General features: G+C 30.9%; 1 protein-coding gene across 1 annotated transcript; it reads left to right on the top strand.

The window, feature by feature from the left end:
* The first annotated feature begins 2,151 nt into the window (after positions 1-2,151).
* Positions 2,152-4,316, top strand: LOC115886931. Its single transcript, XM_030906262.1, has 3 exons — positions 2,152-2,342; positions 2,651-2,752; positions 2,965-4,316. Exons 1-3 carry the CDS (start codon positions 2,294-2,296, stop codon positions 4,314-4,316), a joined length of 1,503 nt encoding a protein of 500 aa, XP_030762122.1. The 5' UTR covers positions 2,152-2,293.
* Positions 4,317-18,296: the final 13,980 nt, after the last annotated feature.

Here is an 18,296-nt window from a genome sequence, read left to right as displayed (position 1 = left end):
TACCGTAAGCTGTTGCTAGGATATTTTATTAATTTTAGTTGTGTTTTTAGGCATTGTGAACGATCGTAAACTAAAAAGTATAAAGTGTAATTGAAATCACTAATTTATTCCACTAATTGGGGGGTTCTTAATAAAGCTTTACTAATGTTAAGTGTGTTTGATATCAAAATTTATAAAATTCTACAGAAAATTTACGTATGTAATAAAAAATCGGGGTACCTATATTTTAAAAAAAGAAAGTTGCTGTCAACGGTGTTTCCGGATGTGTCGCCATATTGAAAATATTTTTAATCAATAGATCTCGTTGTGAAACAATGATGTGCAAAAAAATCTCCGATCTAGATATTTTGGTTCTCTACAAAACTTCTAATGCACGAACAGTCTGCGACACCCTGTGTGTAATATATGTAAATAAATAAATAAAATAAATAACTAAATAAATTATTTATAATATCAATCATAGCATCCTCTTAACTGCATCTTAAACTTTAGCCAAAGTTTCTTCACCCTAAAGTTGCATTTCTTTTTCAACAGAGCCAGTTTAAGAGCAACAAATAATTAAAGGCCTTTAGAGTTAATCGCAATCAAAATGTTAAGTAATTATCAATTAATATTTCGTTCCTTTCATTACGATCACGAGGATCTTAATGAGCGGCAATTTATTTTTGGGCTAATTTCCTACATTGCATGTACTTAATTTTATAATTAGACAGAAACAAGCGACGTGTGCGTTTTGAAAGACTGTATGTTTTCAGCTTCGGAAGCTTTGATAAGTTTAATCCTAGTTCTACGAATAATATCATAATAGGGAGCCATCAACAATGATTGAAATAGTTGACTATTCTGATTTTGCTCCTTTGGTTGGAAATAAATTTAAGTAATTCAAATATTCATCAGTTATCATTCATTACTAGCACCAAAACATTGGTTACATATTCTTGCAAGATTAAAAGACGACGATATTTTCTAATATAATCCAAATATATATATATAGGGAACCTTTCTTAAAAATAAAATTCTTCTAAATAAAACTTTTGGCATTAGTTGAACCACGCAACAAGAATACACACATAATCACATAAGATAAATAGGAATGTTTTATAAGTTTGGTGCTCATTATCGCCGGTGCAACCATCGCAGGATATAGTAAAAAACCGGCATGTTGAAATAGACGGCTTTAAATAGCGAGTATACGAAAAATTTACTATACAATTATTCTAAAAGACTTACGAAGTATAATTTGTGGAAATTCTAAAAATAATAATAAAAATACACTCATCTAAATCTATTCTATTTGACATGGAATTAGTAAAACTGCGTTTAAGTGAACAGAGTATAATAAGCCACGTTTTTCAATGTTTAATAAATATATATATATATATATATATATATATATATATATATATATATATATATATATATATATATATATATATATATATATATATATATATATATATATATATATATATATATATATATATATATATATATATATATATATATATATATATATATATATATATATATATATATATATATATATATATATATATATATATATATATATATATATATATATATATATATATATATATATATATATATATATATATATATATATATATATATATATATATATATATATATATATATTCTCTGACCAATATCAGAAAATAACACAAAATGAACAGTACGTAATAAGCGACTCTGCTAAAAAATCAGAGCCGTATTAAAGAAAATAACCCATTTTTATAATTCAAAGACGCGTCGTGAATACTAACGCGATTGATCAGCAACGTCCACATTCAATGTCATCAAATTAAAATCTCTTTGTACAACGAGACATATCATTTAAGTTATTCAGAATTAATGACGTGGCAATTTAAAATTTGCCACGATATATCTAGGGTGCCAGGGAAAAAGAGTATAAGTCATGATTTGCTCAAAATGAGATAAGTCAAGCAACTGAATCCTTAAAGTGTTGCCCACCTTTTGGTAAAAAGAGTATAAGTCATGCAAAGAAATAACGCATTATCTTTCCAATAATACAAAGAGTATAACTAGATTGTTGAGATCGTTATAGTATATGTCAAGCTATACTGTTTTAACCAACAATCGAAATAGTATAAGTTGACATGTCTATTTTGATCGTAAAAACTGCTAGACTTATACTCTTAGAGCATAACCTCAAAAATATTCAGTGCCGAAATGTACATGCGTTTAATTTTAGTTTTACTATAGAACGTTCAGTTTAATTAAACAAAAGTGCAAAAGTGTATTATTAGTTACAATGGCCAGTGACAGAACCAGAAAAATAATGAGCCTTGTTGAAACTAAGGGTAAGTAGGAGTTTTGTTTACTTTTTAGATTTACTCTATTTGATTTTAATCGCTGTATCATTTAAAAAATGAAATCGATATAGGGAGTTAGGTTGACTTCTTTCTATACCGGTATTCTAAAAACCTTTTAAAGGGGGCTCTATTCGTAGCTCACATCCGCGTTACCGTTATATTGCGTTCTTATTTGCAGTTTGGGTGGAAAAACACACTCGCCTCTATTTTTTGATATAATGATTTGACGCATTACGTTGAATTGTGAATGAATGGTTTGTATGTAGATTACCTTCCTGAGTTGTTCTGTTATCTAGGAAAAGAGCGGAATGAAGATGGTCAACAAGCAGATCTACGCAAAAATCTTTGCCAACCATCAAATTCTATGCAGGACTTTTCCTCAATACTAGGAGTTCCAGGTAAAAACTACTATTTTATTATGTTTCTAAGTTAATTTTATTATATTCAAAATCGCCCAAAAATAAAAAATATAGACACACTGATTTTCGCGTGGAGCATGCCATAACGTTGTTGATAACCTGAAGTCACGAAAATTTAAGACTTGATATCATTTTTAAAAATATCATAAAATGCGCGTTCTTTTGAATGTAAGCTTTCAACAATTTTTTAGGCCCATCCAAACCAACTGATGTACTATCGGAATGTAGTGACGACAGCGTGGCTGACAAAAGTTATAGTCCAGATGCATCCGAATCAAGTGACGACAATGATGTGCACGTATTTAAGACCGTTTCAGCATTGAAGATATCAAAGAGACCCAGAAATAAAAAACCATGCGCAGCTGCTCAAAAAGATGTTGCGGTGGAAAATTCAAGACAAAATGGTGCGGAGAAAGGCACTTATTCGAGAAAGAAGAGAAGCGAAAGAAAAGAAAAAAGAAACACCGGAAAAAGTTACATAACGGCTAAAAATAAAGTAGTGAAAGAGAGAGTGTCAAAGCCCTTGGCGTCATGCCGAATGAAATGTAGCCAAAAGCTGGAAGTGAAATTTGAAGAGAGAACTATTAGAGAAAAAATATTTCAAGAGTATTGGGCACTTGGTGACAGAAACAAAAGAGTAAGATTTATTGCTGGATTAGTTGATACTAAAGAGCCCGCTTCTTCGAGAAAAAGAACAGTAGATCCTGATAAAGAAAAATTCCGCACGAAGACACATATCTTTCACTTTGTTATTAATGGTGAAAGGGTTCGTGTGTGTCGTGCCTGTTTCATGAAAACGCTTGGGGAAACACAAATGTTCGTTACATTGTCTCTCTGTAATAAGAATAGCACATTATCTGGAATCACCTATGATGATAATAGGGGTAGATCAGTTTCCGCTAACAAACATTCCATTGAAACACTACAACAAGTTAAAGACCACATATCATCGTTTCCCCTATACCAATCACACTATACACGAAGGGAAAGTAGCAGGAGATACTTACCTCCTCATTTAAGTCTAAGTTTGATGTACAGTCTTTACTGTGACCAAATTAATAGCATCCAAAGAAAGCCAGTATCCAGGCAAATCTACGAAAGAGAATTTCACAAAATGAACTTAAGCTTCAAAGAACCCAAAGTCGATACTTGTAATAAATGTGACTTGCTCAGAATGAAAATCAGAGTAGCAGGGGATGAAGAAGAAAAGAAGAAAAGTGAAGAGGAGTTAGCTATACACCATTTAGAAGCTGATAACGCGTACGAAGAGAAAAGAAAAGATAAGGAACTGGCAGCAAATGATCAAACTCGGCGTTGTTTTATGTTTGATTTGCAGCAATGTTTACCAACCCCCATGTTGAATACGTCAGTTGCCTTTTACAAAAGGCAACTTTGGACTTTCAACCTAACCTTACATGAAACTAGTACTCAAAATGTTAGATGTTACATGTGGCATGAAGCTGAGGGTGGCCGGGGAGGAAACCAAATAGCTACATGCATTTTAAGGAACTTACTTCGCTTCCTCAACAGGTATCAAAGGTAACGTTATATTCTGATACCTGTGGAGGGCAGAACAAAAACTCCCATGTTGCCACCATGTTTTTAGTGGCCATGCAACAAAATATACACTTGGAAATTGTGGATCATAAGTTCCTTATTAGTGGACACACTCATTTAGAGTGTGATGTGGACCATGGACTTATTGAAAAGCAAAAGAAGAAGTTGCAAGTGCCTATCTCTCACCCTTATGATTGGTACCAGTTAGTTCGTTCAGTTGGGAAAAAGAAAAAATTTGAAGTTATCGAGCTCAATCATTCCGGTTTCCTTAATTTTGCAGATCTGCTAAAAAGAGTTTGCAACTTCGAAAAAAGGATGAAGATGGAAATCAGTTCAACTGGCATTCTGTAAAGTGGTTTCGTTATACACGCGAATCCGGAAAAATACTTTACAAAACTACTTTGGACAACGATGAGCCTTTTCACACCTTATGCCTTACTCGTCGGGGACAACAAGATGCACGTTTGTACCCAGAACGCCTCTATACATCTTCCATACCCATTTCAAAAGAGAAGAAAAAGATATTTTAGATCTTCTTCCTCTTATCTCACCAACATTTCACGATTTTTATAGAAACCTTAAAAGTAGTGACATGCCTGATACTTACCCTGATTCAGAAGATGATGACCTACGCGACTAACTGCAACAGTTATGAAGTATTTTAGGCATCAATATTTTTTTCCAAGTTTTGTCTTATTATTCTCGAGCGATTTTATATTGCTTATAGGTTTGGGGATTTAGTTTTGTTTGGTTTAAATAGTATAAGTGACATTTCTCATTTGGTCAAATTAGGATAAGTCATGTTTTCTGTTCAATGATAACGCTGAGTTAATGTGTTTCACTTGTATAATATCTTATCTCATTAAATATTTTGTTAATGCAGTAACAACCATAACTATTTAATTCCATAAAATCACATATAAATAAATTTGATTTCTGAAAAATCAACTTTTTTGACTTATACTTTTTTTCCCTGGCACCCTAGATATGTATAAGAAGGAATCTCTGATTATTTTTCGTAATTCACTTTCGATGGGAAAAGACCAATCTGCGCTCGGTTTTGTTATTATTTTTTTCGATATATTGGTCCAATTCTATGTGTATGATATGGGCGAAATTATGTAAGAAAATGGTGGGTAATTTTAATGCGGTAAATGTAATTGAACAAGATTGTGAACTATCTAGATGTATTTTGTCATCATTTTCTTCTTAAAATTGAAAAATTAATCATCGTCATTATAAAGCGATACTTAATGGTATAGGTTCAAAGAATTCGATTTAAAACGAGTAATAGAGATATAATATACGACGATTTTTTTTAAATACTTCCTCAGTTATAATAGTGAGATCATTTTTTCGATTTTTTAGACTTTGTATATAAATGTAATTATTGTCAGATATAGGGCAATCAACAATGATTGAAATAGTTGACATTACTGTACCCAAGTAGCATTTTCACGACTTGCGACCACATGTTTACTAAACACAACTTTGGATTAGTTACAAAAAATAGTTAGCAGCGTACCTTGGGTATTAAAATAAATGTAAACGTTGTTGTAACGTTGTGTCGACGTTGAACTAGTACTACAACAAAGTAAAAGCTTCTGCGACGTCGAATAAACGTTGTATTGTAACCTTTTTTGCTTAAGTGATCTTTAGGTGATTCGGACAACGTAGTTACAATGTTGGGCAATAAAGAGTTTTCCGACGTCAGTTTCAGTCACGTCGTCTGTTTTACTAATTCAAACGTTGTTTAAATTTCCTTATTCTTACGTTGGTAGGACGTCGAGCCACTACCTTTATGCAACTGTATTGAATCATAACCTTAAATCTTAAATTTTCACTTTATTGTTCTGTTCAGTCAGACAGTTCAGTGCTATTTTTGTTTTTATAAAAAAAAACTTAATTAAAATGGGACGTAAGAAAGGCACATATAAAACTAAACTTAAAACCAAACCAAACCACAACTCCCTCGTTTATTTAGAATACCTATAGGGGCGGCACAAGCTATACTCTAGGATGACTAAATTAGGCAATCTTGCGACTAGTATTCTACCTGTTAAGACTGAACTGCGACTTTATTAGTCCAGTATGCGACTACTCGAACTACTCCATCTTAATCTCCAAAACAATAAAGTGAAAGCCGCCATGTTGTTGAATAAGAAAATGTTTCGTTCCTAAAATAGCAATTCCTGCTTTTTGAATACATTAACTTGAAATATTTGACCCTAAACAACACGCGGAAACAATTTTTTTTCGATTGCGAATAAATTATGATATTATTTTACTAAATAAAAAATCAAGAAACTTTTTAAAACTTCTTTAATTTTAAGGCCCATTAGTATTTTTCAAAGTAGAAACAATACATTTATCAATAAAGTTGTTTGCGTTTAACTTTTTTGTCTTGGGTAAACCAGAAAGTTTTTAAAATATATAATAATTATCAGTTCATTATCAATGTCATCCCCCACCAATTTCTGAAAAATTGTTTTTATTGTGCCTATCATCATCCGGCAAACATGTAGAATGGAAGTCGAATTTCTAATCAGGTCTTTACCTAATTACTAGATAATACAAATTGTATTTTTCAATTCTTATATTTTCAATTGTTTGATTAAAGATACAATTACTAACTATTGTATATTTATTTGCATATACAAGCTCTATACTTAAAAACTGGATCAATGAAAAATCGCGTTTCAGAAAAGGTTTTACGATATTAATTACACGGTGAAAGCGATAGGGTTGCCATTCAGGATATACTAATATGGTTAATTCACTTTATTTTAAGGATATTCACTTATCAGCAGTTCGAAAAGAGGGCCTTAAAAATTATAACGGATTCGTGCAGAGCCTTCTTCCATAAAAATAACTTTTAATTATGTTTCAATTTAGAATATATCCAATTTATAATCTATAAAGTAGCTAATTAAAACCAAAATGGATAGCCGCAATTCAAAAAGTTTGGCCTGGATATTTGCGCCTGTACTTTTTTTCTTTTCTGTGCTCAATTTAATAAATTTATACGAAATTATCAACAATTTTTACGTATGTTATGTTCTTTAAAATCACTTTTTGTCCCTACCCGTATAAAACTACCGAGTGAAAAAGTATACATTTCCGTGATTTTTACGTAAAAAATGTCTTTTGGTAAGAATCGCTACTAGCAACCGTTCTCAAGATATTTATAATGGAAATAGTCAATACATGTCATTATTGATAAAAATTAAACATATATTGAGTAGATAGTTACTTGACTGAAATGACAAATTTGGGAACTTTTTATTTTTTTAAATTAATTATAAGTTTTTCTTTGAAATAATGATGACAAAACAGTTTCTGTTCAACTTTTGCCACAAAAACATTTCAAATTTATGATTTCAGTCTAATAACTTATTATTATTCAACATGTTTAATTTATGTCAATGATGACTGGTATTAATAATTTTGATTCCAAATATCTTGATAACCATTACTCGTAGCGATTTTTATCAAAAGACATTTTTTACGTAAAAAACGTCGTAAATGTATATTTTCTGAGTAGTTTTATACAGGTACGAATGACAAGTTATTACTATTCAAACCATTTAAAAAATATGTAGGTGACGCCCTCTATATGTAGGAGTCATAATGACATCAAAATCAAATTTCCCATATCAAAAAACTCCCAAACACCAATTTACATCCAAATATCAACGTTAATTCTGAAATTATTTGGAAAAAATCGAAATAAAAATGAAACTTCTACACCCTGTATCTCCGAAACTAAGCATTTTAGCACATACATTTATATATTTTTTTTACTCATTTTCATCTGCAGAATATGCTGTTGAAGTTTTCGGAATATAGTTCGGGCCACCCTGTATAAATGGTGTAACTAATCAGATTTATTTTTACGTTTCATTTATTTAGATTAGCAAACTTTAAAGTTTTCAATAACTCAATGTATTGCAAGTTGTTAATGATTCAGTACATTTTTTAATAGTTAAAATTGAGGAGGAGATTAGAGAATTTCAAAGTGCTTCCTGATCCGTCCCTGTAGATCCGTACCCATATTAAATTTAATTAAATTAGATAAAGTATATTTTATCTTTAGCGTTGAAAAAGATTGATATGACTGGTTCGTACTGATTTGGTACTGATTCAAACGATTGTTCTCTGCGATATCGGGACATGATTAATCTAAGGGACGGAGTAGGTGTAAACTTTAACAGATTTGTACAATATTTTGTTACGGTCCGCCGAATAAAATGTGAGGATTTGTCTTCGAGATTACCGAGATAACGTGCTACATTGTTTCTGGTGACAGTTGACAAAGATGAGCGGAGGATATTTTAATTTAATTTTTGTAGAACTATAGGTGTTAAAAAATAAGATTAATCACATGATTCACTTTAAAGTTACCGTACAGGCCAAAAATTACATATTTTTTAGGTAATATAATAATAGGAAAATTTGAATTTATAACGCCAAATCCAAAATTTTATGAAAAATCTGTTTTAAAACTTCATAGAATGGCCAAAAGGAAACATAGACAGGTAAATGTTTTTGTTAACTATAATACTAATAAACTAACTTTGTTAACTATAATACTAAAATACTATACAGGGTGCTACAAATTCGAAGTACGAGCATTGGTATCTCGGAAACCGTAATAGATACGAAAATGGTTAAATTGGGGCAAAGTCGCTCCTTGGGATTTTCACCAAGATGCCTTCAAAAAAGTTTTAAAAATTTCAAGGATTGCTGAGCTTTTACGAAAAAAAACGGATTTTTTTTAAAAATCAATTTTATTTTTTCCTGTTATTACTTTTTAGAAAATTAAAAAACTAATTGCACATTCTCATAGCCACTTTATTAGGGCTATCTGATAGTATTTTTAGATTTTCAAATTAGCTGATAATTTGTGAGATATAGAGCCCAACTTGATTTTTTTAAATACGGACCTGCATTTTTTAATTGAGGTTTTGAAAGAACTCGGTCTCCTGAGTACAACGGTATGGTTTCGGACATTTGAACACAATTTATTTCAACTAATTTCAAGTCCGGCTCTGTTTTTTTCTAATATTAAATCTATTCATCGTTACAATACTGATAATCTTTCAAACTTAACAATGGGGTAAAACATTAAAGACGGAAAATCAAATGCATTAAAATAATAAAAAATGATATAAAGTAAATAATATAAATATATAATATAATATAAACAATCAAATAGTTGGAAGATGGATTGGAAATGGTAGAACAGTATAAAGGCCAGCGAGGTTCCTGTCCTCCATAAGAAGAAGATATGTTCAAAGAGCTTTAAATAAGATTGAACGAAAAACAAATTTGTGCATTAGGGAGTTGTAAACCTTTCGAACATGTAGAGCATTAGAAACTAGTTTGTAGAAGTTGATTATAATATTACTTATAATAACTACGATTAATAATTTAGCATATTATTAGATCGTACACAGAGATTTCAAATTCATTGAAAAATTGAGAAAAGTTAAAAATAATATCTTTAAATTGCTGACCTGGATATTATTTATTGGACTCTTTCAATTTTCCTCGATTTTCCTTATTCAGTTTTAATTAGCGCTGATCAATATTATTGCGATGAATATAATCAGAGTAAATAATTTAAAAAACCAGAGTCGGACTTGAAATTATTTTAAATAATAATTAAATAGTTTTGTTATTGTTAAGGTTCCCAAAACAAAAGAAAAGTATCAAGTGTGGCATATCATTTTACTCAGGAGACCGAGTTCTTTCAAAACGTGAAATAAAAAATGCAGGTCCGTATTTAAAAAAAATAAGTTGGCCTCTGTATCTCACAAATTATCAGCTAATTTGAAAATTTAAAAAACACTATCAGATAGCCGTAATAAAGTGGCTATGAGAATGTGCAATTAGTTTTTTAATTTTCTAAAAAGTAACGACAGGAAAAAATAAAATTGATTTTCAAAAAAATCTGTTTTTTCCAAAAAACTCAGCAATCCTTGAAATTTTTAAAACTTTTTGGAAATTGCAAAAATTGGAAAAAAATTGAAATCAATAATTTTCTTTTCAAAAAATTCAAGATTTTCAATTTTTATTTCGCGAAAAAAAAACTCATTATCGTGTTTCTGTGGTCAAAATATACTACCTCTAAAATATTTGCACTTATTTAAGACACCCTGTAAAATGTGGTATTTTTGACCGCTTCATATTTTAAAATGCGTTTCAAATTAAAGAAAATCATTTTTTTTTAAATTGGGATGTACATGTAAACACTCTGAACAACTTTTCTCTGTGATGTAACTCTTCACCCAATATAGGTAAGTTTAATAAAAAAAACTTATTTAAGAAAAAGCTCTCCAAGAAAGTCTAGATCCGCCCCTGTTAATTCTTGAGTATCTAAAGAACAAACTAACCTTAGTCTGTGCCTAAAGTTATTATCAGATAATATAGCCGGAATACTTTTTTACAGTCTCAAAATAAAAAAATACATCAACGAATCTATATCCTAATGGATGACAATCTGTAATCTAATATTTTTTGTCATTCGTTATGGAGTCATTATGTTAAAGTAGGACAAAACAAGTATCAGTCATTTTTCGAGAATGCCTATGAAATTAGAGACATTTAATTAAAAATTAAGAGAAAAGTAATTGTGTATCATTTTTAAGGATATGTTTCTTCTACTTCGAGGTGGTCTGAGGGTTAATGCGTTCCTGGGAAAAAAATCTTGTTTAATTTTATAATGAAAAAAATCTCTCTATGGTAAGGTAATTAGGACAAAGCTGGCTCTAGATCTTGTTACACCGTGGTAGATAAAATTAGAGCTATTGTTTTTTAAGGATTGAATTCTACGAGACAATATATTTTTGTCTGTCCTTGTTAAAAGTTTTTAAAAAATTGTGTGTGGACTTTGTGCGCATATTTATAAGTAAAATTTCTTACTGACAACTATTAAATTGAAAGATTTGGACATGTTTGAAAAAGTGTAGTTTGAAATGAAAAAAATGAAATGAAAATTTTTTTCGTAGAACAAATAGTTTTTTACGCGTAAAAAATAGTTTCTTACGTGTAAAAAATAGTTTTGTATGTGTAGCAAATAGTTTTATACGCGAAAAATAAAAAAAAAACAGTGTGTGCACTATGTTCGTATATTTGAAGTGAAACTTCTTACTAACAGCTATTAAATTGAAGAATTTGAAGGACATGTTTGAAAAAGTGACACATAATGCTGTTTTAATATAAATATTATTTTCAATTTATTTCTGTAATCTTTACATTTTCTGTTTCCTCAATAGCCTGCAAATTTTGTGGAATACCACCCAAAATAAACACTTTTGTGTCAAAAATTTATTTAAAACGGGAAAAAAAAATTGAACCTAACCAACAATTCGTATTATAATGCTTTACAGTAAAAAAATTGTTAAATTATACGAATATTATCGTTGATTATTTGTTTGAAATAAATATGATAGTGTATCCAATGAAAATGCGAGTTACTAACTAATTTAACATAAATATATATATTTTTTTTAATTCTGATTCTAAGTTGGCAACTGAGCTAGATGCTTTATTTAGACCGTTACTCAGAAGCTACCAACCTATCGATGAAAATATTCATAAAAAATTACTTCCTAGCACACAACTACAGGATATTGGTACACAGGTACAGTACAAGTTTATTATAGTGATTTTTATGGCTGCGTATGTTACAGATCGTTACTCAGAGCGAGATAAATTGTTTTACAAAGAGGTAGCTGTAGTAACACTGTTGTTTCCACTTTTTCTGACGCTAATTAAATTAATTTCAATAATCAAGTACTCGAGTACTCGAGTTTCAAGCGATTGCAATAACCGAGCGATCGCTCGAGCGAAATATTGCTCGTATTTAAAAATACGGTTTATCGACCGCCGCTTGTTGTAAGTACTCGTTAAATCCAAGCGCCAAGCAGTAAGTTCCGTGCGCAGGGCACATATTCTTTCGGTGATGAATGGCAAGTAGCAAGCGACGAGCGATTCGCTTGATCGCTTGATTTAGTTTATTTCAAAGCATTGTCGATGTAGGTAGTAAAATTTTGTATCTCAGATACGCAACGGATAACGTCATATAAATTTGCTACCTGCAATGTAGGTAGAAAATTGGCTCGTCTTTTTATCGAGTATGTCACATTAAAATCGGATTTCAATTTATTTCATTCTAGGATCGCTTGCGTTCGTCGCTCGTAACTCGTCACTTGCATCGCTCGTTCATAATTGAGCGATGTCGGTTATTTCAATAATTGAGTACTCGAGCGAATTTTCGCTTGAGTTATCCCATCACTAATTATTACTAAACAAGAGATTATCTTTACTCCATTATAAGAAGAAATTAAAGAAAAGTATGTAGGTACGTGCACAGAATAACTATGACTCTAAAGTGCTTTATTAATAAAATGAGTAGCTAATAATTTTGGTCACATCTTACCAGGTGATAAGTAAAAACCCAAACAAAAAATACTACAAGGTTTTATTATTTATCAAAGTTTATAAATTATTCCGAATTTATTTGTCTGACCTTTACGGGGCACTATCTTTCGATCACATCATTAGGGTATCTAAGTACGTGTTCGGAAAATGAAATATGCATGTTCAGTGATATTGAAACATCATGTGCAAAATATGTACTGGGTAAATGAAATAGGAATATATAATTATTTTGTCATAGGTATCTCTATAGGTACTTGGTACTATTATGATTAAAACATCCCCGTGTTACAAAATTATATTTATTAATCTGATAATGTTAAGCAATAAGAAATAAATAAAATGAGGAAACGCCAGATCCACCTTAGAATATACGGAAGGTACCTAACCATTATAAAAACGACTATGACCAGGGGCGGCTCGTAGCACTGGAAGATGGTAAGGCACATTAGAAGAGAATTTTTATTAGTATGTATATAGGGTGACCATTAGTACGAGGAAGTCCAATATCTTCGTAGTTGACAAATATATGAAAAAAAGTTCTATATAAAAAAAGTGCATATCCTAAAAAAATATTTTCTTTGAAATTGCAATCGCATTACCATTTTTCTGTACAGAATTGGGTTCGGCATAAAATTCAACATACATCACACTATTGATTTATTTGAAGCATTATATATGCGGGATTTCCATGATAATTCATATTTAAAAAATTTCATTTTTTAACAAGTGGTAAAGACCTGGAGTGAATTTAACTTATTGATATATTATTGCTTAAGTATGTATATAACGAGGTATGTAGGACAAAAGAAGAATTCCGAGAAAAATTAACATTATTTTATACAGGGATTTTTTTATGGCACGGCCAACATTGCAATATTATAATGCTATATCTCAATTTTTTTAAATGCATTACACACTGTATATTATTTTTAGTATTTTAGATACCTACAAACTTAAAAAGCGCACATTTTTATATTTAAAATATTTCTAAATCTTTAGCAGTTGCGGAAATAGCCTTATGTAATATAATTCGCAGTATTATACCGTATGATCGAATAAAAACGGCGTCAGCGATGGCTATGAAATGAAGATCGCTGTCATTTTATAAGTAAAATTATATGGGAAATGTCATCGAGATCGTCATTTTCAAGCCAACTGGACGCCGTTTTTTTCGATCATACGGTACCTATTACATAGGGCTATTGCAACAGTAAATTTTTATCAAAACAACCTCAGGATATTTTGTCTTATATTTTACTCTGTATGGTGAAATTTTGTTTTTCTACCCATCCTATAAAAATAAAACAAAATGAAATCTGTAACAGGTTGCTTTACTTTTTGACCATACACTCGTATGGTTTGGTTTTTACCACAATTTATCTAGAAATGATTCGAATTCGAAAAACTTTACCTGGGGAAGTCCTCTGATGATGGATGTGGTCCCTCTAAATCATCATATCAATCAACAAGTCACTGCCCACTTTTTAGGTATTTACTTAATACGTTGTAATCAGTAAGACGAGTAATTAAACATGCAATTCACATTAAAAAACGTATATATTAATCAATTAGACACAAAACAGTGCAATAACCGGCAGAGTTAATTCAAACTCTGATTCAAACTATATATATTCCCAAATAATGCAATTCTGCATTTTCAGCCTGTCGCCAAAAATCTCTCGGGCTGATCGGGAAGTGATACATATTTTTAACGAACGGCTTTTAAGGTTTAAATTTACATTTGAGGCTCGCCTCAATACGGTCTTTTTACGCGCTACTACTCCATACATTTTATCTCTCTTCAACTAAAGATTTTGCCTATGCTTTTTCTTTTCATTCTGTAGATTTAAGATTCCAGTGAACGCTGTCGCTCCGTCAATACGCTAGACAAGGAAAGGCGAGAGGCAAACCTCTGCACATATACTTCTTAAAGAACAAATGAGATGGATATACATCGTCGAGTTTTAAAGGAATACCATCGACGTAATTTATTGTAGAATGACGGATAAAAAATACAATTATTATTGATGCAAATAGGGAAAAAAATATAAAATTGTGATTAAAGATGTATCGATTAATACGTGTAATTCTTCAAATGTATTGGTGAGGCACTGCCTCATCTGCCTCATAGGACAAGCCGCCCCTGACTATGACTAATGAGACTCTACTACGAGACTCTAATTAGCCAACTGTGAGACTAACTCTCAACTCTTGAGATTTTTGATACTTTCACACTGACCGCGCTATCTGCTGCATATTCTTTTATATCAGTTTTGTTATTGATGGTCACCGGCGGTTATATAGTTAAGGAGTTTACCTCACCAACGAACGGATAGATACAAGGGAGAGCTCAAACAAATAGCCAGAAATACTGTAATAGAGAAGTGGCAGGATCAGTTGGGAGCTGGTGACTTATACCCAACATTGAAAAATGGACTGACAGACATAGGGTGAAGTGGGATACCCCCTGACACAATTGCTGTCTTGACACTGGTGCTGTAGCATGTTTTTAACCTTTTTTGCTACCTTTTTGATAATAGCTCTTTCTCTTTTTATTAGTAAATATGTAAATTATAAATTTCTCTTAATTAATTATTACCTATAATATTTAAATATGTCTTTATAATTATTTTATAATTTAACAGCAGCGGGTGAGCTACGCACTGTTGACAGTTTCTTTTCAATTTATCTTTCTAATATTTTCCCCAAAATACCTATTTATTTGGTCAGTACGGCAACGCCGCTGACTTCCGTTTTCTGATGTCATTTCTGGATTGTCAAAATCTTTGGAGGTTCATTTTGGTCGATGATTGTTCTTTCCCTCCGATCGTCATATTGGCGTGGTGATCGGGAGGAGATTGTCTTTTTCCTTGTGGAGTCCGTGCCGGTATGGTTCCTGTGGGGATTACCAGCATAATTTTTAGATGCGGTTGAATAATTTTATAAATTTTTTCCAAACCAAAACACTGAACCAAAAGTCGACATAAATATAATGAAAAAGTTCATTAATATAATGAATTAAATCATTAATTTTGAGCCGATGAACGATTTCATTGGCACAATGAAAATTAATTCATTAACTCTATGAACTTTAAGTTCATTAAATCAATGAACAGTGTTCATTAATTTGAAGAACACATTCATTGGTACAATGAACAGATTTCATTAATATAATGTACATAAATCCTTATATTAATGAACCGCATCATTAATACAATGAAATAATTTCATGGTATTAATGAACCGTATCATTAAAACAATGAAATTTATTTCATTGTATTAATGAACCGTTATCATTAATACAATGAAATAATTTCATAATCTATTTAGTTTTCATATCTATTATTTAGTTATACATTTAAAAGTGGACACTATTAGTAACTCTTGTTACACCGTATAATCGATGATGAAGATCGCTGTCATTGATATGAAATGTCATTGATAATCATTTCACAGCCAACTACCTGAAATAATTCTACTATAAATAGATTTCGATTTGAACATGCCCTTAGCTACACAGGTAACAAAATTAGAGCACAGTAAATTTTTCCATTAGGGATTATTAATAAAAAAACAAGTGCAATAAACTAATAATAATTTATTAAACTTGATATAGCATATACAAATTAAAAATTAAAAAAATTGAATCGACGAAGAGAATAGTAATGTTATTATTAATTTTAGGGTAAATTATAATAAGAAAATGTATTTACCAGTCGATATCCTGAAGGATTTCTATAAAAAGACGATTCTTCATTATATTAGTGTATCCTTAGACTTGATAACGTCTAGATGAATTTGCAACAGGCTTTCCAAGTCGCATCAAGTGGGTCCGATGTTAAATTGTCGAATTTGAGGGCTTGAAGGCAGGTCTCAACAACTTCTTTCGGTTCTAAAAGACGTACATCAAAATAATTAAAATGCCAAATATTAAAAGAACATTCGAATTTACCATAATCAGTTCCATTCCTCGACTTGTTACTATGTTTTTCTTCTTTTTGTTTTTTATCTTCTGAAACATATTTGAAAAACCGCTGTTTTAATGAATACCCACACCGGAGATCTCACACAGCGGAATTTGATTTGACAACACAACAAATTAACTACAATACGATAGGACTTTTATTTAAAATATTGAAGAGAACACTTACCGCTCTAATGAAACTAAAGCCTCACTGAATAACTCAACCACACAGACGTTATTAAAGTGCCAAAGTAACCGATTAACATGGCGGACATTTAAGCCCTAATATTTTATTCATGATATTAATAACCGCGTACATTAATATAATGTAGTGTGTTCGTTGTATTAATAACATTGTTCATTTTCACAATGTACAACTCATTAATCAATGATTTAGTACATTAATATAATGAATATGTGTTTATTAAAGTTTCAGTACTAAAATATAGAACGCGTTCATTATATTAATAAAAATCTTACATGAATTTAATAACTAGATTTTCATTATATTGATGAAATTAGATTCATAGTATTAATAAATCGGACATCGATCTATGATTAACAAATCATTATATTAATGAAAAAAATCATTGTCCCAATAACTATTAGGTAGATTCAGTGGCGCTCATTTGAGCACAAACTTTACGCATCCTATAATGCTCTCCAGGCGAACAGCACCGTCGCCGTAATGTATTAATAAAATTATATTTTGTTATTACGTTGCGTTACAGTGCTTCCGAAACTCTATAAGATGCATACATATGTATGTCTTTAAATATACAAAAAAATGATACAAGAATTTTCTTGTGCGGAATATGTTTGTTAACTTGGTTACCAATACGAATTTCATCTACTCCTATCTCATTTAGATTTTTTATCATTACAGGATTATGATTAATAAAGTTATATTAAAAATTATAAAAACTTTATAAATATAAAAAATTTATAAATAAGATTTAAAAAATATACTTCCCGATGAGGTTGTGAAAATCTGTTAACTGGCCTTCAGTGATGTAAACCGGAGTTTATCCAATCTCGTTAGGCCTACCAACAAGGAAATCTTTTCTTAGGCTAAATCGATTGTATATAATTATTTTTCACTTAAAAGGAAAAATCAAAGCACACCGAAATCAATAAGTGGCAATTTTCGATAGGTAATTTGCGCCATTAATATAAATTTTGCCTTAAAATAATTGACGGTTACATTACGATCGACGGACAAATATTGAAACAGAAAGGATCCGCGCCCGATTTACATATCAAATTATTAAGGTATATAAAAATAATCTACGCGTAAACCGGGTGAAGGGTAATTACCTAAATTTTTGGTAAAAAGCCGCCAGGACCGCAGCCTATAATTACCGTCGAGATTTTCACACCTCGACGGCGAAAACTTACGAAACATACACGTATTTACACTTGTTTCATTAAAGGTAATTTCGGGCGTTTTATTGCTGGGTATCGACGGATCGTCCCTCGAAATAAAAGAATCATTAGCATATATATCACATTCTTACACTTAGGAAGGCGACGTAAAAACCGTTTTTAGTCTCA

The sequence above is a fragment of the Sitophilus oryzae genome, unplaced genomic scaffold (assembly GCF_002938485.1).
Source record: "Sitophilus oryzae breed Bouriz unplaced genomic scaffold, Soryzae_2.0 scaffold_535_pilon_pilon, whole genome shotgun sequence".
Classification (NCBI taxonomy): domain Eukaryota; kingdom Metazoa; phylum Arthropoda; class Insecta; order Coleoptera; family Curculionidae; genus Sitophilus; species Sitophilus oryzae.
This window is presented reverse-complemented; position numbering and strand designations above follow the sequence as displayed.